Source organism: Biomphalaria glabrata, chromosome 5 (assembly GCF_947242115.1).
Source record: "Biomphalaria glabrata chromosome 5, xgBioGlab47.1, whole genome shotgun sequence".
Lineage (NCBI taxonomy): Eukaryota > Metazoa > Mollusca > Gastropoda > Planorbidae > Biomphalaria > Biomphalaria glabrata.
The window spans coordinates 10,542,645-10,565,331 of NC_074715.1; the positions used below are offsets into that span (position 1 = coordinate 10,542,645).

At 34.1% G+C, this 22,687-nt stretch overlaps 2 protein-coding genes across 3 annotated transcripts in view; both read left to right on the forward strand.

Annotated features, from left to right (window-relative positions):
- On the forward strand, nt 1-18,100 carry LOC129926262 (uncharacterized protein DDB_G0283357-like). Of its 2 annotated transcripts, XM_056029073.1 has the most exons (5): nt 1-261; nt 2,231-2,359; nt 9,080-9,253; nt 10,286-10,477; nt 12,580-18,100. In XM_056029073.1, exons 1-5 carry the CDS (start codon nt 177-179, stop codon nt 18,078-18,080), a joined length of 6,081 nt encoding a protein of 2,026 aa, XP_055885048.1. In that variant the 5' UTR covers nt 1-176; the 3' UTR covers nt 18,081-18,100. The 2 variants fall into 2 exon arrangements, with proteins under 2 accessions (XP_055885048.1, XP_055885049.1); XM_056029074.1 differs by lacking the exons at nt 1-261; nt 2,231-2,359 and having other exon boundaries at nt 9,165-9,299.
- LOC129926217 (putative uncharacterized protein DDB_G0282133) overlaps nt 18,099-22,687 on the forward strand; it is a gene marked incomplete at its 5' end in the record, with an annotated part of 19,621 nt that continues 15,032 nt past the window's right edge. The window contains one exon of the mRNA XM_056028756.1: nt 18,099-22,524. Coding sequence (XP_055884731.1) covers nt 18,099-22,524 — 4,426 coding nt within the window. The remainder of the gene's footprint in view (nt 22,525-22,687) is intronic.

A 22,687-nucleotide genomic window follows, 5' to 3' on the forward strand; every position in this document is an offset into this window, starting at 1 on the left:
ATGCGTGTTCGCAGTAAATAAAAAAGTTCAATACGGTCAAGAGTGTTATGTACAAGACAACCACTTAAACTCAAGCTGTGTCCGGAAAAGAACACTGAAATTATTTTTTTTTTGGCTATGCACTTTCGCTATAATATAATAAAATGGTAAGACATAGTGCTCCTTATTGACTCTTTATGTGTTTGGGTTTAAAGCTGTTAGAAATGAAAGGAAATTATTTCCTCATTTTTGTTGTTTTTACTTTGGAAATTGGCTTATCAGGTAAAACAATAACACTTTTAAATTTAAAAAAAATAATAATAAAATTTCATACATTTTATTTTTAATTTTTTAGAATTGCACTCACTTTTTTTTTTCTTAAAAATATAGCCTTTTCTTTGATGTTCTTTAAGCATTAAAAAAAACATAGTTTTTTATGTGTTCGTAATTAGTGAAAACAGTTTACCTCATTTATTGTGAATGCAAATAGACTAACACTTTACTATAGTAAGACCTGGTAGATACATTAACATAGCTAGCATATACGATGCTTAGTGCGCGACTCCTCGTGTAAACAGTCCAGTGTACGTAAAATTGTTACTGAATAGATTTCAGCTTCAGCATCCCGTATTCCTGCCAAACTCAGAGAATGGTTTGAGCAGACAATGAATTGAGATGATGTCAATGAAAGACTAAATAATGGGAATCCAGTCGTTGACCTAGTTTTGAGGTGCCAGGTGTACTATCAAAATAATCGAGATTGCGCGGGGCCCAGGGTGCAGAACCGTGTGCCTGTCAAAAGAGTTGAGCCGAAGGCTCTTCGAACTGTAGACGTGTAAGCCTGCTTGAACAAACCGTTCTGTCTGGAAGAGGTCCAAGTCAATGTCTATGTAAGACATCTCTATTTCGGAGGAATCTGTCACTCCGGGCGCATGGACTAGAATACATGGCCGAAGCCCGAGCACACCGGGAAACCCCACCATTTTCCTATGTTGTACCAAGCTAACCATGAGGACTTGCCATTAGTGTAACGGTCCCTTGAGGAACGGCGCCTGGATTATCGACAGGGACTTAGAAGCTCTCTTTCAACTACGCACCGTGCAATGGGAAAGCTCTCGCGAGTTTTGTTTTGCTATTAATTAATCCTAATTAATTAAAATACTCAGAAACACACAAATATAAAGGCACATTCCTGGTTCCATATGATAAGACAAATTTGTACAAATGCTCCTTCTTCCCTAGTGCTATTAGAGCATGGAATGGGTGCCTGAGCTAGCCAGGAAAACTAGTGACTTGGTAGAATTTCAGTCATTGGTTAATATGCATGACTGAATGCATGACGAGTTGGACGTAGTCATCTTCTTTTTTTTGAAGTAACGTCTGTATTATATAAGATAAATAAGATAAGCAATCACTTCCTCAAGTGCTCGTTTCCGCCCGATTGCCACATTGAGGCAGAATAGCATACCTGAACATGTATTAGCCACAAGAAAACGATAGGCTACCAGGTGAAAAAAATGAAGATTCTTTTTCAAAATGCAAAAAAGAGCTACAGATGGAAATGTATTCTTCCTAGGAGGAAATGGTTCAAGAAATAATCAACCGATTTGAGCAATATCATGATGTGGTAGGTAAATAGGAATTGTTGTCGCCATCTCACCTTTTGAATCCTCAGATCGAAATCAGTCACGATAGTGCTCATAACGACATCAACAAAAGGAGTTTTGTCTGAGGCGAATAAGGCTTTAACTATTTGTCGGAGTTTATTTAGAAGCCTTTCAAGCAAGAACCTGTTTCATGTAAAAAAAATATTGGCTACTACAGTACAATTTACACTAGAGAGAACATGCGCTCCGAACTGAGCTTAGTTATAGACCCAATATACATTTATATGAATGTTAATAGACACGTGCTATATACAGTCTCTCGACCGTATCTGTGGTAGCCCACTGAGAACTATGTGCGCTACCGTACTTCGCCTATCCGTTTATCTTGGCGGACGTTTCCACAGGAGGGCCACACTGAGGCGACGGGAGCATTCCTCCTGCTATAGGTCAACCAGCACTGGCAAGCTAGTGCATTGGAGAAGGCGCTGTACTATTGCAATAAAATAAGAACCAAATTATCGTTAAGAACGTTCTCTTTTTTTTTCAACCCAAAAATAGTTATTATTTACACCCATAATAAAAATTTTAAAATAGTTTTGGGGTAAATATTTTCTTCAAAAAAATGTGAATTCATTTATTTTCAGATGGCTGTGAGAGGGGCTGGTTCGGATCCAAATGTCAATACAAATGCCACTGCCAACAACCATGTATTGAAGACGGCAACTGTCCAGGTTTATGTGAAATTGGCTGGTTTGGTCACAAGTGTCAATATCGTATGTATAGCATTATTCTATTATGATTTAGAAAAAGGGTCACTTTTCTAGACTCTTAATTGTATAACAACTTTATAAAATCGTATTTAATTTAATATTGTAATAAATGTAATATGATATAGTCATTTTTATTCTTAAAGCAGTAATTTAAAATATTCTTAACATGTATTACTATATTTTGATTTAATAATTAAATGTGATATTCTGTTTATATATGTTGTAATTAATGTTTGCACCATTTAACAGGCATTGAATATTTGTACAAAGCTTATTTCAACTCACACTGTCCGTCTGTCCTGTAATAAGTTTGAACATGTTTTTTCACACATTTCCCATTCTCGGATCAAGTTACAAGACGTGAATCAATTAAAAAATAAACAATAAGTTCACTAATTTTTGCCAATTAATTATTTTGCATAAATTCGAAATAGGAAGAATACATGGTACGTAATGAGAAATGTGTATAAATAACTAAATAAATAAATATATATATGAACTTAATTTAGTCCCCATATTATGTTCTGATATGTTTTTGTTTTCTCCCAATTCCCATGTTCGAATCAAGTTGAAATTTCACATAACTATTCATAGTCGATAACACTACACGAATCAATCCAAAAATTAACCAATTATTTAATCATTTAGTACTAATTTAGTTTTATATAGTAGAAGGGAGGTAAACCCTGAATTTTCAGATAAATGACAGTGTGTCAGTAATTAGAGCTTCCTTACATAAGCTTTGTTTTCATTGTTTTTTTTTCTATTGCTTGTTCTTTCGTATAAGCATCGTAATGGAATTTTTCTACCATATAATAAATCTAAAAGTAAGTTAAGTTCTATTTTAGACCATGCGGTCTAAAGGACAGATGATGTAAAGGTCATCTATTTCTAAGGCCAATGGTTAACGAGGGTGTCATGTGGTCAGTTTAATGACCAACTGCCTTGACTTATTATCAGGTACCTGTCAGTGGTTTAAATTATATACTGCTTGTCTCTTGTGTTGTTGTGTTTCTTCACTTTGTTTCTATGGCTCACTAGCGGGTTTCTTGAATATTAAATAATACTTGCTTGATATTTTCTTGGTTACTCAATTATAATTCATCAATACTTGCTTAACTCAAATACGAACACTTAACACTTAATATACATCAACTCTAACTTATTATATTCATGAATATCGATAATACTTCAATACTTAATAAAGCACACAATCACTCTTATGAAATAGTAATACACAAAACACCAGTCCATCGACTTATAAATATATAAATGCATAAATACCAGTCCAGGAAGTAAACGTCCAACCTTCCTGGACCGGGAGCAAGACCTTACTGACCTACACACTCTCTCGCACATTCAACGAAGACTTAATCACTCAGTTCACAACACGTGCAACACTTTGCATTCATAACAAGAGGATATAACAATCATACCAAAATATCAAACTAACATTCATTCTCGCCATACCTCCCCCTGACAGTACCCATAGAACTGGGAGGACTCAGAGGTATTCTTAAGATCCCGATATTAAAAATTCCACTCTTCCCCAAAATTCGAACCCGGCATCCTCCTGTTCTGGATCCAAGCGCTTTATCAATCAGCCACTGCGCCCCCCCCCCTAGTTAATCTACATTTAGATAATTTAGACAAATTTGTTTTATTGATGTCTTCATGAGATCGGAAGTAATACCCTGACACTTTTTAAGTCGGGATTGTTTTGTGAAAAGCAAAATACATGACGATTACATAAATATATAGAACAATACAACAACATAAGATACTGAAATTTAAAAGGAATTAGAAGAATTACAGAATTGTAGATCGAATTGGAGAATGTCTTTTTACCTGGAAAAATGTCAGTTATTACGAGAAGCAAAAAAAAAATAAAGCAAATAAAAACTACTTACTTTATTCATGGTAAACCAGTCACATAGACTAAAAACTCAAAATAGCTAGGTGAAATGAAAAGTTATCATGGAATACACATGCTGATGAAATTATATAAAAAAAATCAAGCAAAACATTACTTAAAGACGTTTTTTTTTAAAAATGAAACAAAAACATAAAATTAAAAATGAAAACTTTCTTAGTTTTAAGATCACTTCTTATCCTAGGCTAGGGACGCCATTTTCGCTGCGTCACTTCCATGATTACTAGACCTAGATCTAAAAAGCTTGTTTACTGAGACAGTAGATCAAAATAAACTAGTTAACGCACGTTCATTTTTTTTATCTTCATTTTTGAATTTTGAGGAAATAGAACGGACCCATTGCTTCTTCCAGGACAGCGATGAATATGAAATAAATTAGGCGGTAACTATTATTCACCAATGAGTCGAGTGTTTACTGAGGGTAATTCACAACCTCATGACCAAACACAAGAGGTCGGTCTACTCCCTGACTCGCACCCCACACAATTGAGAGGTGCTGTTGGTGGTAGAACAAGAGGAGCCAAAAGGATCAAATGGACGAGAGAAATGAATATAGACATTATCAAATCGTTCTTCCGTGTTAACATTTGTGATGATAAACCTCTACCAGGTTATAGGCAAAAACTCTCCCTGGAATTTAACAAATTATACCCTAATCTAAACCTTACAGAGCAGAATGTTGTAGACAGAAGATCCGTAATAATTAAAAAATGTTATTTGACCCCTGCAGAAATTGACGTGATAAGAAGGGAAGTAGGTCATGAGCTTCATATACAAGAGCTCATCTCAGATATAAACGACACGCCCACACAGCCGACCAACGAAGACATTAGTAGAACACCCAACCAACAAGAGAATGACCCAACATCGGCAATAAGCAATGAGCTACACTCAAAATTTTCTAATCTTATAGACCGTTATAAAAACACCAATCTTAACTCTAGGCCTCGTATCCCCAAGCTAAACGTCAAGAAAGAGACAAACACATATATTAATGAAATAAATAAAGTCTTAGCCAACCATTTTGAAACACCAAGAAACTTGTTTGAGACACACCTCGCTATATACTGCGCCGCTGTGGCTGTCACGGAGCTCTCTGGGCAAAAGACCTTCGAGCTAGGCCCAATTAATCAAAGACCAAAACAACATGTGCCAGCATGGAAAAGGCGCCTTGAAGACAATATAAATCAACTGAGGAGCCAAATGGATACAATTGGACAATATCTGGGAAACAACCATTCCGCGAAAATACTTAACAAAATGAAGACAATACTAAGAACAACTGGAATCAAATTGACGGACTGTGATAGCCACGCACGACTCTTATGTTTGAAAGATACTCTGAGACAGAAAGCTAAACTAAAGGGAGCTAGGTTAAAGCGCTACAACGAAACCACCAAAAGAAAGGAGCATAACGCTTTATTTCAGCACATGAGAAAACAGTTCTTCCGTAAACTAGCTGATAATGGTGCTGACAAAATTCAAACCATTGATAGCACTAAACACGGCTCCTTTACCGACTACTGGGCGGCGCTTTGGTCCGACCCGCTACATTACAATGTGCAGGCTGACTGGATCGAGGAAATCCAAACTAAAAACAACCTAATACCAGAAATGCCTGATGAGGATTTCACAGCTGAGGAAGTCTCCGCAGCTATTTCAAAAACCCACAACTGGACTGCTCCTGGACCGGACAATATACACAACTTTTGGCTGAAAAAACTTACAGCCGTACATGCACCACTAACATCAAGTTTTAACGAGCTAATATCAGAACCGTCTTCAATGCTGTTAGAACTCACTGAAGGGAGAACATCTCTCCTCCCCAAAAAAGGGGATCCGAACCAACCATCAAACTATCGCCCTATCACTTGTCTGTCAGTGGTGTATAAACTATTAACTTCACTTTTAAAAAGTAAAATGTATAAATTTTGTTCTGCCCATAAGCTACTAGCAGATGAACAACAAGGTTGCATTGAAGAGTCGATGGGCTGTAAAGTACAGCTAACTATAGATGGTATTATATTGCATCAAGCTAATAGAAGAAAGAGAAATTTACACATGTGTTACATCGACTACAAAAAAGCTTTCGATTCAGTTCCGCATGATTGGCTATTAAAAACCCTGGACATCCATAGAATCAACCCAAGAATAAAACAACTATTAAAAGTCTGTATGGATAATTGGAAGATAAACCTGCACCTAAATCGTGATAAACTAGGTTCTGTGCACATAAGAAGAGGTATATACCAGGGTGACTCACTATCTCCACTCTGGTTCTGCCTAGCGATTAATCCTCTATCTACATTACTCCAAGACTCTACAAACGGTTTTAGGGTTGACACTAAATGTACAAAATGTGTGTCCCACTTATTATACATGGATGATCTAAAGCTATATGCAGAAACCGAGCAAAAATTACACACCTTAATCAAAACGGTAAAATGCTTTAGTGACGATATCTGTATGTCTTTTGGCCTGGATAAGTGTGGCATCATAAGCATTAAAAAGGGCAAGGCAACGAACACCAACATTGAATTTGAAGGCATCGAGGAATTGAACTCCGCCTCTATTTATAAATATCTTGGAATAAACCAGAATGCCAAGATAAACCATAAGAAATTAAAAGAGGACTTTCTTGGCAAATATAGGCAAAGAGTTAATAAAATCCTCAACACCAAACTGTCTGGCAGTAATCTCATCACTGCAATTAACAGCTGGGCCGTCCCTGTGCTCCTTTACACGTTCGGTGTGATCAAATGGACTGACACCGACCTACATGACATTGACAGACTCACTAGAAAATTACTAACCAAGTTTCGATGTCTACACCCCAAGTCCTCCACCATAAGGTTATACCTGCCCAGGAAGGATGGGGGTCGTGGATTGCAGAACATCTTCAAATTATGTAAGATGCAAGTTTTAAAAATACGATCAAAACTGCTCGCCTCCAGCAACAAATTAGTTTCCTTCCTACGGAAATACGACTCCGATGCAACCCCTCTGAACCTACACAATGCTGATGTCAATATCGGTTTGGACGACGTAGGGCATGAGATTCGCCAATGGGAAGAAAAAACACTCCACGGAAAATTTCCGGCTTCATTACATGGGGACAACATCGACAAGGCTGCTTCCTTAACATGGCTCAAAGCAGGTCATCTCTACCCTGAAACAGAAGGCTTTGTTACAGCAATACAGGACAGAGTAATCAGGACAAAAAATTACGAGAAGCATATCCTGAAACTCAATGTTGTCGACAAATGCCGAAAATGTGGAAATGTGGGCGAGTCGATTGAACACATTATGGCAGGATGTCCAGCCCTATCAGAATCAGCCTACCTAGGTCGCCATAACCAAGTTGCAAAGTTAATACACCAACACCTGGCTTTGACGTACAAATTGATCGGTAAGGACACTCCCCCTTATTATAAATACTCTCCGCAAGAGGTTCTCGAGTCTACTGAACATCTGCTGTACTGGGATAGGCCTATTCTGACCGACAAAACGGTAGATTTCAATCGCCCGGATCTGCTGTTTATCGATAAAAAAGAAAAAACCGCTACCATTATCGATATCGCCGTACCACTGTCTCATAATTTAAGAAAAACTGAGATAGAAAAACAAAGAAAATATGGGAACCTAGGCTTGGAGATTAAGCGTCTATGGAAATTGTCCAAAATAACAATATACCCCATTGTTATATCAACCGAGGGGATAATAACAACTGACCTCACAGACACCTTCAAGGCCCTTAACATTCCTAGGAACATCTTCGTTGCCTGTCAGAGGGCGGTACTGCTGCAGACCTGCCACATCACCAGAAAATTCCTCAGTGGAAACTGTTAAAGGGACTACGATGAATTTTGTTTCTCTTTAGCGAAACTCGACCCTGGCAGCGCCAGAGAATGACTATTCGTTCATTTCTAACATAATAATAATACATAATACACTAAACCATAAATTACAAATAGAAAACAAAACCTAATGAAATACTCCAAAAGACACAAAGATAGAGGTATATTTCTTATTCCCTTCGCTAGAATAAATCCGTACAAGTGCTCCTTCTTTCCTAGTGCCATCAGTGCACGCTATAGGTTGCCTAAATCAGCCAGGAAAACCAGTGACTTATCAAAGTTTAAGTCATTGATTAACATTCATGACTAGATTTATACATGAAATACGTAGGACGTAATTATCTTCTTTTTTTTTTTTGAAGTAACGTCCGTAATTTATGACTTAAGATTAGCACATTATACATCTGTAACAAGCAGAATTTAAGTAAACCTTTTTTAAACAAAGCTTATCTAAAAAAAAAAAAAAAAAAAAAGAACTCGCAATTATAACTATATTTCATAATAATGTATAATGTATTCCCCTGATTCGATATCAAATAAAATAATCAATTACTAGTAACTAATTGACTAACTGGGAATTTTATTAAACTGATTCATGTTTTGTTACGTACAATAAAGAATAATTTCACGTTTAAATTTGATTCTAGAATCTGTGTGGTCAATTATTTAAGTGGACGAAACCCTACATATTTAGCAGTATCTGTGAATACTGAAAGATTAATTGTTCGTACAGGCCTTAAGCAGTAGGTTATGTTATCTATAGGTCAACCTAATTCAGATGTCCTTAAGGTCTTGTCTATACCAATGAACATTTGTGCAAATTTTCACCTTGATACAAGAATGGACGTGGGACAAGTAGCGTGCTTAACTTTTATCTGATAGGTACCGCTTTTAAATAAGTACGCTACTTTTCATTCCCATTGTTTTCTACAGGCAACTTGCTGTCAACACATTTTCATTTCATTCGACCCAATGACGATGACTACAAAAATGTCTTAAACGACAATAATGATACCACGTGTGTTCAAAGCAGCGAGGACACTTTACACCTGAAGGCTACAAACAACATTGGCTTTCTCTGGCTCAGAATAGTGACCAATACGCCAGGTATGTACTTGAATTGGAGAAGCGAAAGGAAAGTAAAGAAAAAAAGGTAAAGTACCCATTTCATCCATGCGATCCATGTTGTAAAAAGCAGTGGCGTAGCTAAGGATTTGTGGGACTGGTGGGGTTACATCTTTAGGGGCCCCTTTACTTTTTGACATTCGACATCATGACAAGAGATAATGGCGTAATATTTAAAGTAAAAACAAATTTGGACACTCATTTGAAGGGCCTCCTTAAGTGGGGCCCTGGGGAATCATTCATTTTGACCCTCCCCCCCCCCATCCTAGCTATGCCACTGTGAAAAAGTCATGTTTTTTGTGGTCCAATATGTATTTTGAAAACTCTATGGCGAGCACCGTTTTTTTTTTCAACTTTTCCCCCAACTAATGTCAGTAGCTCATTAGAGGTGGCTGGATTCAGGGAAGACACCAGAATCTTGAGGTACAGAGATCCCTTTTCATACCTTGCGATATATGGGAGCAACTTTTTAAATGTTCGACTGTTAAGGAGGGTGTTAAGTGGCCAGCACAACGACAAGCCGCTTTTGCGTAGCCGTATGTCAGGCAGCTATTGAAGTTGGGTGGACTTAGAAACGTCTTATGCAAATCAACGGTGGAAGGCTCAATCTTCACTGAGATTCTAACTCATGATCCCTCCATTTAGAGGCTCAGCGCTTTAACGCTCGGCCACCGCGCCTCCATAAATCTACTTAATTACAGTTAACTAACCTTTGTTTGATAAATCTCAATCTTTTTTTTTTAGGTAATAACAGCTTAATGCAACTTCTAATAAAAGATATATGTTGAAAGTTATGTTTTAAACGACATGTATTGAAATGTATATTGAAGGATATGAATTAGAAATTATGAAATAAAAGATGGTAAATGAAATATTTGTTTAAATAGCTATGTTGATAAAAAATGAACTTTACTGAAACTTTACTGTACAAATTCCCACTGATTGCTATGACTTGTCTTTTTAAAACAGTTTATGTCATAAATATATATTTATTTTATTTTTATTTTTATTTAGAATTAATATCCATGGGATTACAGATCACATTTGAACCAACATTTTCGGAAAATATAGTTCCTGGTGATTTTATTATTAATGGGCGAAATATTGACATTCACCTACCTACATCGATTCTAAAACACAATTACAAAAGTCTAAATCTACAAGGGGAGGTAATGAAGACTATTTGCTCACTCTGGCTAAGTGGAGGTAAGTATGTCGAACATTATTTGCAGATTATATAAAATACATTTTATGAGATATTACTGCAACTTATAAAATATAAAATGTACTTTCTGACGTGTAATTGTAACGGATAAAATATAAATGTACTATACGACATTTTATTACAACTACTAAAATAAAATACGCGCTGTTATCAGTACTAGACACCTTGCTTGCTTGGATATATCTACAAACCTCCACCAGTACAATCTCCACAAGTTACGTTGTATGGTAATCAATTAGGAGGCAGCTGAGCTACCAATCGTACACATCTAAAGTATAGTGAAACTCTTTCTGAATCAATATCAGCAGTTGTGAAAAAGATGCACCCTGCTCATCTCTTAAAATACAGACACATCTCTCTTAAAAAAAACAACATGATTGCTTCGTTCGCGTGTTTCTGGATTAATCTAGTCATGCGTGTTAATTATTGACTTAAACTTTGCCAAATCGTTTATTTTCCGGGCACAATCCTTATGCAGAGAAAGTATAAAAGAAGGCTCCTGGATTACGGAAGGTACACACACTGCAAGTAGAAGGATGGGTTTAATGCTGAAATTCTGCACTGTCCAGTGATGACAGATATCCACCTTGTGATTGAAGTTTGTGTATCAAGAATTAGTCTCTTTAGTCACAGGAGAAGCCGCGAAGGAAAACGATTGTCGCTCCAGACGTAAACTGCCCAAGAGAAAATGAAAATTTCCAGTGATTTTTTTCTCTAAGTATTTTCATCAGACATCTTATTTTGTCTATTCTTATATAATACAGACGTTAATTCAAAAAAGAAGATGATTTCGTCCTACGCGTTATGCATTTAGTCATGCATATTAACCAATGACCTAAACTCTGCCAAGTCACTGGTTTTCCTGGCTACCTCGGGCAACCCATTCCATGCTCTAATAGTACTAGGGAAGAAGGAGTATTTGTACAAATTTGTCCTAGCATATGGAACGAGCAATGTGCCTTTATTTTTGTGTCTCTCTGAGTCATCCCAATATGACATCACATTTTGCCCAATTCGATTGCTAGACAAGAGAAAGGGTGGCTTAAGCGAATTCTTAGACCGCGAACTGAAGCTCATGTTTATGTTAATTATGTATTGCTAACTTTACATGCACTGGTATACTCTGCATGCAGTTATTATGTAAATCTGGTTTTTCTTGATCTTTCTAGTTACAAAACAAAATGGCAAATCAAGATATTGATTTAAGAAAACTGAACTAGCTAATCGTGCTTCTAAAAAAAAAGAAAACTCTAAAGACGTATTAAGACTTGTGACCATAAAAACAAGCAAAATTTTTAAATGAAAAAGTAGTCAATCAGGGGAAAAGTCATGTACACCATAACTACATCCCTCAATAATGAAGTTATCTCCCTTCTTCCATATCAAACGAAACAGTTAATTTACTGCTTGGTTAATTTTTCAATAGATTTATGTTTTATTATGTACAACAAATATTTTTTTTTAATTTCATCTTAATCTTACAATGGGTGTGGTAGTAATAATGTGTACAATTATCTATGGTAAAAAAACAAAACACTAAACATTTAGCTATATCTCTGAACACTAAAGCATTAATTTCCTTCGTCGTTACAAAAAATAAATTATTAATAACCAGTAATTAATTAAATAATCGGTTAATTTTTTAAATCCATTCATGTAATGTCTTAGACAAAAAATGATTGTTTAAAGTTTCAACTTGATGGGAGTGTGATAAATAGTGTGTTCGAAATAGACAAACAAACAGAGAAACAGTCGTACAAAGTAAGTTGTTATAGAGCTTGTAAAAAACTGAGGCAAGCCCTAGGAGTAACGAGAAGATAGCTTTGGAAAGGCACTGTCATTCTATCAGTCTATATATAATCTATAAAACTGTATTCTTGCAGAAATATATAGTACTTCTTTAAACTTTATGGGCAATAGGATCATACTAGTTCAATATAAAGATTTATATCCGTACTTTTATTCATTTTAAATTACTTGCACTGTTAGTATTTCAAAGGTAAATTACAATAAGATCTAATGGAATTCTATTTCTTTGAATTAAATTTTTACTTGCTGAAATGTTTAAATATTTTTATTTCAGGACAAAAAATCAACTTAATAAGACAGTCTGAAAAAATAAGTAAATCTAACTACAATCAAGAACCTATTAATAATAAAGTTAGTCAAGTCAACGACACGCTTTCTTATGGCTTAAATTTTAATAATACACAAGATAGAGTCACAGAACCATTTAGTAATAATTCTAGTCAAGTCAACAACACACACTCTCAGAGATCTATTTTTCACTTTAGTCAAAATAACATCACATCTCAAGAACCATTTAGTAATAATTCTAGTCAAGTCAACAACACAGAATCTCAGGGATCTATATTTAACTTTAGTCCAGATAACATCACATCTCAAGATCCATTTAGTAATGATTCTAGTCAAGTCAACAACACAGAATCTCAGGGATCTATATTTAACTTTAGTCAAGATAACATCACATCTCAAGAACCATTTAGTAATGATTCTAGTCAAGTCAACAACACAGAATCTCAGGGATCTATATTTAACTTTAGTCAAGATAACATCACATCTCAAGATCCATTTAGTAATGATTCTAGTCAAGTCAACAACACAGAATCTCAGGGATCTATATTTAACTTTAGTCAAGATAACATCACATCTCAAGAACCATTTAGTAATGATTCTAGTCAAGTCAACAACACAGAATATCAGGGATCTATATTTAACTTTAGTCAAGATAACATCACATCTCAAGATCCATTTAGTAATGATTCTAGTCAAGTCAACAACACAGAATCACAGGGATCTATATTTAACTTTAGTCAAGATAACATCACATCTCAAGATTCATTTAGTAATGATTCTAGTCAAGTCAACAACACACACTCTCAGGGATCTATATTTAACTTTAGTCAAGATAAAATCACATCTCAAGATCCATTTAGTAATGATTCTAGTCAAGTCAACAACACAGAATCTCAGGGATCTATATTTAACTTTAGTCAAGATAACATCACATCTCAAGAACCATTTAGTAATGATTCTAGTCAAGTCAACAACACAGAATATCAGGGATCTATATTTAACTTTAGTCAAGATAACATCACATCTCAAGATCCATTTAGTAATGATTCTAGTCAAGTCAACAACACAGAATCACAGGGATCTATATTTAACTTTAGTCAAGATAACATCACATCTCAAGATCCATTTAGTAATGATTCTAGTCAAGTCAACAACACACACTCTCAGGGATCTATATTTAACTTTAGTCAAGATAACATCACATCTCAAGATCCATTTAGTAATGATTCTAGTCAAGTCAACAACACACACTCTCAGGGATCTATATTTAACTTTAGTCAAGATAACATCACATCTCAAGAACCATTTAGTAATGATTCTAGTCAAGTCAACAACACAGAATATCAGCGATCTATATTTAACTTTAGTCAAGATAACATCACATCTCAAGATTCATTTAGTAATGATTCTAGTCAAGTCAACAACACAGAATCTCAGGGATCTATATTTAACTTTAGTCAAGATAACATCACATCTCAAGATCCATTTAGTAATGATTCTAGTCAAGTCAACAACACAGAATCTCAGGGATCTATATTTAACTTTAGTCAAGATAACATCACATCTCAAGATCCATTTAGTAATGATTCTAGTCAAGTCAACAACACAGAATATCAGGGATCTATATTTAACTTTAGTCAAGATAACATCACATCTCAAGATCCATTTAGTAATGATTCTAGTCAAGTCAACAACACAGAATCACAGGGATCTATATTTAACTTTAGTCAAGATAACATCACATCTCAAGATCCATTTAGTAATGATTCTAGTCAAGTCAACAACACACACTCTCAGGGATCTATATTTAACTTTAGTCAAGATAACATCACATCTCAAGATCCATTTAGTAATGATTCTAGTCAAGTCAACAACACAGAATCACAGGGATCTATATTTAACTTTAGTCAAGATAACATCACATCTCAAGATCCATTTAGTAATGATTCTAGTCAAGTCAACAACACACACTCTCAGGGATCTATATTTAACTTTAGTCAAGATAACATCACATCTCAAGATCCATTTAGTAATGATTCTAGTCAAGTCAACAACACAGAATCTCAGGGATCTATATTTAACTTTAGTCAAGATAACATCACATCTCAAGAACCATTTAGTAATGATTCTAGTCAAGTCAACAACACAGAATATCAGGGATCTATATTTAACTTTAGTCAAGATAACATCACATCTCAAGATCCATTTAGTAATGATTCTAATCAAGTCAACAACACAGAATCACAGGGATCTATATTTAACTTTAGTCAAGATAACATCACATCTCAAGATCCATTTAGTAATGATTCTAGTCAAGTCAACAACACACACTCTCAGGGATCTATATTTAACTTAGGTCAAGATAACATCACATCTCAAGATCCATTTAGTAATGATTCTAGTCAAGTCAACAACACACACTCTCAGGGATCTATATTTAACTTTAGTCAAGATAACATCACATCTCAAGAACCATTTAGTAATGATTCTAGTCAAGTCAACAACACAGAATATCAGCGATCTATATTTAACTTTAGTCAAGATAACATCACATCTCAAGATTCATTTAGTAATGATTCTAGTCAAGTCAACAACACAGAATCTCAAGGATCTATATTTAACTTTAGTCAAGATAACATCACATCTCAAGAACCATTTAGTAATGATTCTAGTCAAGTCAACAACACAGAATCTCAGGGATCTATATTTAACTTTTGTCAAGATAACATCACATCTCAAGAACCATTTAGTAATAATTCTAATCAAGTCAACAACACAGAATCTCAGGGATCTATATTTAACTTTAGTCAAGATAACATCACATCTCAAGAACCATTTAGTAATAATTCTAATCAAGTTAACAACACAGAATCTCAGGGATCTATTTTTAACTTTAGTCTAGATAACATCACATCTCAAGATCCATTTAGTAATGATTCTAGTCAAGTCAACAACACAGAATCTCAGGGATCTATATTTAACTTTAGTCAAGATAACATCACATCTCAAGAACCATTTAGTAATGATTCTAGTCAAGTCAACAACACACACTCTCAGGGATCTATATTTAACTTTAGTCAAGATAACATCACATCTCAAGATCCATTTAGTAATGATTCTAGTCAAGTCAACAACACAGAATCTCAGGGATCTATATTTAACTTTAGTCAAGATAACATCACATCTCAAGAACCATTTAGTAATAATTCTAATCAAGTCAACAACACAGAATCTCAGGGATCTATTTTTAACTTTAGTCAAGATAACATCACATCTCAAGATCCATTTAGTAATGATTCTAGTCAAGTCAACAACACAGAATCTCAGGGATCTATATTTAACTTTAGTCAAGATAACATCACATCTCAAGATCCATTTAGTAATGATTCTAGTCAAGTCAACAACACAGAATCTCAGGGATCTATATTTAACTTTAGTCAAGATAACATCACATCTCAAGAACCATTTAGTAATGATTCTAGTCAAGTCAACAACACAGGATCTCAGGGATCTATATTTAACTTTAGTCAAGATAACATCACATCTCAAGATCCATTTAGAAATGATTCTAGTCAAGTCAACAACACAGAATCTCAGGGATCTATATTTAACTTTAGTCAAGATAACATCACATCTCAAGAACCATTTAGTAATAATTCTAATCAAGTCAACAACACAGAATCTCAGGGATCTATTTTTAACTTTAGTCAAGATAACATCACATCTCAAGAACCATTTAGTAATAATTCTAATCAAGTCAACAACACAGAATCTCAGGGATCTATTTTTAACTTTAGTCAAGATAACATTACATCTCAAGATCCATTTAGTAATGATTCTTTTCAAGTCAACAACACAGAATCTCAGGGATCTATATTTAACTTTAGTCAAGATAACATCACATCTCAAGAACCATTTAGTAATGATTCTAGTCAAGTCAACAACACAGAATCTCAGGGATCTATATTTAACTTTAGTCAAGATAACATCACATCTCAAGATCCATTTAGTAATGGTTCTAGTCAAGTCAACAACACAGAATCTCAGGGATCTATATTTAACTTTAGTCAAGATAACATCACATCTCAAGAATCATTTAGTAATAATTCTAATCAAGTCAACAACACAGAATCTCAGGGATCTATTTTTAACTTTAGTCAAGATAACATCACATCTCAAGATCCATTTAGTAATGATTCTAGTCAAGTCAACAACACAGAATCTCAGGGATCTATATTTAACTTGAGTCAAGATAACATCACATCTCAAGATCCATTTAGTAATGATTCTAGTCAAGTCAACAACAAAGACTCTAAGGGATCTATATTTAACTTTAGTCAAGATAACATCACATCTCAAGAAAGATTTAGTAATGATTCTAGTCAAGTCAACAACACAGATACTCAGGGATCTATATTTAACTTTAGTCAAGATAACATCACATCTCAAGATCCATTTAGTAATGATTCTAGTCAAGTCAACAACACAGAATCTCAGGGATCTATATTTAACTTTAGTCAAGATAACATCACATCTCAAGATCCATTTAGTAATGATTCTAGTCAAGTCAACAACACAGAATCTCAGGGATCTATATTTAACTTTAGTCAAGATAACATCACATCTCAAGAACCATTTAGTAATGATTCTAGTCAAGTCAACAACACAGAATCTCAGGGATCTATATTTAACTTTAGTCAAGATAACATCACATCTCAAGATCCATTTAGTAATGATTCTTTTCAAGTCAACAACACAGAATCTCAGGGATCTATATTTAACTTTAGTCAAGATAACATCACATCTCAAGAACCATTTAGTAATAATTCTAATCAAGTCAACAACACAGAATCTCAGGGATCTATATTTAACTTTAGTCAAGATAACATCACATCTCAAGAACCATTTAGTAATAATTCTAATCAAGTTAACAACACAGAATCTCAGGGATCTATTTTTAACTTTAGTCTAGATAACATCACATCTCAAGATCCATTTAGTAATGATTCTAGTCAAGTCAACAACACAGAATCTCAGGGATCTATTTTTAACTTTAGTCAAGATAACATCACATCTCAAGATCCATTTAGTAATGATTCTAGTCAAGTCAACAACACACACTCTCAGGGATCTATATTTAACTTTAGTCAAGATAACATCACATCTCAAGATCCATTTAGTAATTATTCTAGTCAAGTCAACAACACACACTCTCAGGGATCTATATTTAACTTTAGTCAAGATAACATCACATCTCAAGATCCATTTAGTAATGATTCTAGTCAAGTCAACAACACACACTCTCAGGGATCTATATTTAACTTTAGTCAAGATAACTTCACATCTCAAGATTCATTTAGTAATGATTCTAGTCAAGTCAACAACACAGAATCTCAGGGATCTATATTTAACTTTAGTCAAGATAACATCACATCTCAAGATCCATTTAGTAATGATTCTAGTCAAGTCAACAACACAGAATCTTAGGGATCTATATTTAACTTTAGTCAAGATAACATCACATCTCAAGAACCATTTAGTAATGATTCTAGTCAAGTCAACAACACAGAATCTCAGGGATCTATATTTAACTTTAGTCAAGATAACATCACATCTCAAGATCCATTTAGTAATGATTCTAGTCAAGTCAACAACACAGAATCTCAGGGATCTATATTTAACTTTAGTCAAGATAACATCACATCTCAAGAACCATTTAGTAGTGATTCTAGTCAAGTCAACAACACAGATACTCAGGGATCTATATTTAACTTTAGTCAAGACAACATCACATCTCAAGAACCATTTAGTAATGATTCTAGTCAAGTCAACAACACAGAATATCAGGGATCTATATTTAACTTTAGTCAAGATAACATCACATCTCAAGAACCATTTAGTAATAATTCTAATCAAGTCAACAACACAGAATCTCAGGGATCTATTTTTAACTTTAGTCAAGATAACATCACATCTCAAGATTCATTTAGTAATGATTCTAGTCAAGTCAACAACACACACTCTCAGGGATCTATTTTTAACTTTAGTCAAGATAACATCACATCTCAAGAACCATTTAGTAATAATTCTAGTCAAGTCAACAACACACACTCTCAGGGAGCTATATTTAACTTTAGTCAAGATAACATCACATCTCAAGATTCATTTAGTAATGATTCTAGTCAAGTCAACAACACAGAATCTCAGGGATCTATATTTAACTTTAGTCAAGATAACATCACATCTCAAGAACCATTTAGTAGTGATTCTAGTCAAGTCAACAACACAGAATCTCAGGGATCTATATTTAACTTTAGTCAAGATAACATCACATCTCAAGATCCATTTAGTAATGATTCTAGTCAAGTCAACAACACAGAATCTCAGGGATCTATATTTAACTTTAGTCAAGATAACATCACATCTCAAGAACCATTTAGTAATGATTCTAGTCAAGTCAACAACACAGAATCTCAGGGATCTATATTTAACTTTAGTCAAGATAACATCACATCTCAAGATCCATTTAGTAATGATTCTAGTCAAGTCAACAACACAGAATCTCAGGGATCTATATTTAACTTTAGTCAAGATAACATCACATCTCAAGAACCATTTAGTAATGATTCTAGTCAAGTCAACAACACAGAATCTCAGGGATCTATATTTAACTTTAGTCAAGATAACATCACATCTCAAGATCCATTTAGTAATGATTCTAGTCAAGTCAACAACACAGAATCTCAGGGATCTATATTTAACTTTAGTCAAGATAACATCACATCTCAAGAACCATTTAGTAGTGATTCTAGTCAAGTCAACAACACAGAATCTCAGGGATCTATATTTAACTTTAGTCAAGATAACATCACATCTCAAGATCCATTTAGTAATGATTCTAGTCAAGTCAACAACACAGAATCTCAGGGATCTATATTTAACTTTAGTCAAGATAACATCACATCTCAAGAACCATTTAGTAATGATTCTAGTCAAGTCAACAACACAGAATATCAGGGATCTATATTTAACTTTAGTCAAGATAACATCACATCTCAAGTACCATTTAGTAATAATTCTAATCAAGTCAACAACACAGAATCTCAGGGATCTATTTTTAACTTTAGTCAAGATAACATCACATCTCAAGATCCATTTAGTAATGATTCTAGTCAAGTCAACAACATAGAATCTCAGGGATCTATATTTAACTTTAGTCAAGATAACATCACATCTCAAAATCCATTTAGTAATGATTCTAGTCAAGTCAACAACACAGAATCTCAGGGATCTATATTAAACTTTAGTCAAGATAACATCACATCTCAAGAACCATTTAGTAATAATTCTAATCAAGTCAACAACACAGAATCTCAGGGATCTATTTTTAACTTTAGTCAAGATAACATCACATCTCAAGATCCATTTAGTAATGATTCTAGTCAAGTCAACAACACACACTCTCAGGGATCTATATTTAACTTTAGTCAAGATAACATCACATCTCAAAATCCATTTAGTAATGATTCTAGTCAAGTCAACAACACAGAGTCTCAGGGATCTATATTTAACTTTAGTCAAGATAACATCACATCTCAAGAACCATTTAGTAATAATTCTTATCATGTCAACAACACAGAATCTCAGGGATCTATTTTTAACTTTAGTCAAGATAACATCACATCTCAAGAACCATTTAGTAATAATTCTAATCAAGTCAACAACACAGAATCTCAGGGATCTATTTTTAACTTTAGTCAAGATAACATCACATCTCAAGATCCATTTAGTAATGATTCTAGTCAAGTCAACAACACACACTCTCAGGGATCTATATTTAACTTTAGTCAAGATAACATCACATCTCAAGATCCATTTAGTAATGATTCTAGTCAAGTCAACAACACACACTCTCAGGGATCTATATTTAACTTTAGTCAAGATAACATCACATCTCAAGATTCATTTAGTAATGATTCTAGTCAAGTCAACAACACAGAATCTCAGGGATCTATATTTAACTTTAGTCAAGATGACATCACATCTCAAGATCCATTTAGTAATGATTCTAGTCAAGTCAACAACACAGAATCTCAGGGATCTATATTTAACTTTAGTCAAGATAACATCACATCTCAAGAACCATTTAGTAATGATTCTAGTCAAGTCAACAACACAGAATATCAGGGATCTATATTTAACTTTAGTCAAGATAACATCACATCTCAAGATCCATTTAGTAATGATTCTAGTCAAGTCAACAACACACACTCTCATGGATCTATATTTAACTTTAGTCAAGATAACATCACATCTCAAGAACCATTTAGTAATGATTCTAGTCAAGTCAACAACACAGAATATCAGGGATCTATATTTAAATTTAGTCAAGATAACATCACATCTCAAGATCCATTTAGTAATGATTCTAGTCAAGTCAACAACTCAGAATCACAGGGATCTATATTTAACTTTAGTCAAGATAACATCACATCTCTAGATCCATTTAGTAATGATTCTAGTCAAGTCAACAACACACACTCTCAGGGATCTATATTTAACTTTAGTCAAGATAACATCACATCTAAAGAACCATTTAGTAATGATTCTAGTCAAGTCAACAACACAGAATCTCAGGGATCTATATTTAACTTTAGTCAAGATAACATCACATCTCAAGATCCATTTAGTAATGATTCTAGTCAAGTCAACAACACAGAATCTCAGGGATCTATATTTAACTTTAGTCAAGATAACATCACATCTCAAGAACCATTTAGTAATGATTCTAGTCAAGTCAACAACACAGAATCTCATGGATCTATATTTAACTTTAGTCAAGATAACATCACATCTCAAGAACCATTTAGTAATGATTCTAGTCAAGTCAACAACACAGAATCTCAGGGATCTATTTTTAACTTTAGTCAAGATAACATTACATCTCAAGATCCATTTAGTAATGATTCTATTCAAGTCAACAACACAGAATCACAGGGATCTATATTTAACTTTAGTCAAGATAACATCACATCTCAAGATCTATTTAGTAATAATTCTAGTCAAGTCAACAACACAGAATCTCAGGGATCTATATTTAACTTGAGTCAAGATAACATCACATCTCAAGATCCATTTAGTAATGATTCTAGTCAAGTCAACAACACACACTCTCAGGGATCTATATTTAACTTTAGTCAAGATAACATCACATCTCAAGAACCATTTAGTAATGATTCTAGTCAAGTCAACATTACAGAATCTCAGGGATCTATATTTAACTTTAGTCAAGATAACATCACATCTCAAGATCCATTTAGTAATAATTCTAGTCAAGTCAACAACACACAATCTCAGAGATCTATTAAGTACAGTCAAGATAACAACACATCTTCAGACTCATCTGATTTCAGTCAATTTAACGACACAACATCCCAGGAATCTATTTCTAAATATATTCATATAAGTACATCTAAAGAGCCATCTACAAGTAATTACTACCAATTCAGCGACACATACTCACAGAAATCTAATTTAAAATACACCCCAATCAACACATCACCAAAACTACCTCATAGTAATAACAATCAAGTTAACGACACACAAACTACGGAAACTTACTTTTTCTACAATAAAATTAGCACATCTCCAGAGCCATCCACAGACAATTACATTCAAGGCAACGACACTCAATCTCAGTATTATAATCTTAATTATAGTCAAGTTAATACAACTTCAAAGCCATCTCAAGGAAATGACAGTCAACTGAACGACACACGATTACTAGAATTTAATTCTTCTGATGGTAGCACTAGTACCAGTGGAAATACCACTGGAAATACTGATCCCGGAAACAGCCAATCAAACTGGATTTTTATTATAGAAGACATTTACATAGTCCAATCTGTTGAGATTTTTTATATTTATCAAGGTAATCTTTTAAAATATTTTTTTTCTATTTTATTAGTTTCGTTGTTTGACAAGGATTAAATAGGATCCTGTAACAAACGTGCTACGTATTTAGGCATTGCTCTACTTCATTCCAAGAAGGAGTTCTTTAATGTTTACACCTAGACTATTATGTAGTTTGATAA

Excerpts from the sequence above, each read along its gene's own strand:
- LOC129926262 (XM_056029073.1), top strand. The coding sequence starts at position 177 with ATGTGTTTGGGTTTAAAGCTGTTAGAAATGAAAGGAAATTATTTCCTC. Across the intron at positions 9,254-10,285 it reads AATAGTGACCAATACGCCAG|AATTAATATCCATGGGATTA; the intron begins GTATGTACTTGA and ends ATTTTTATTTAG. Across the intron at positions 10,478-12,579 it reads CTCACTCTGGCTAAGTGGAG|GACAAAAAATCAACTTAATA; the intron begins GTAAGTATGTCG and ends TTTTTATTTCAG.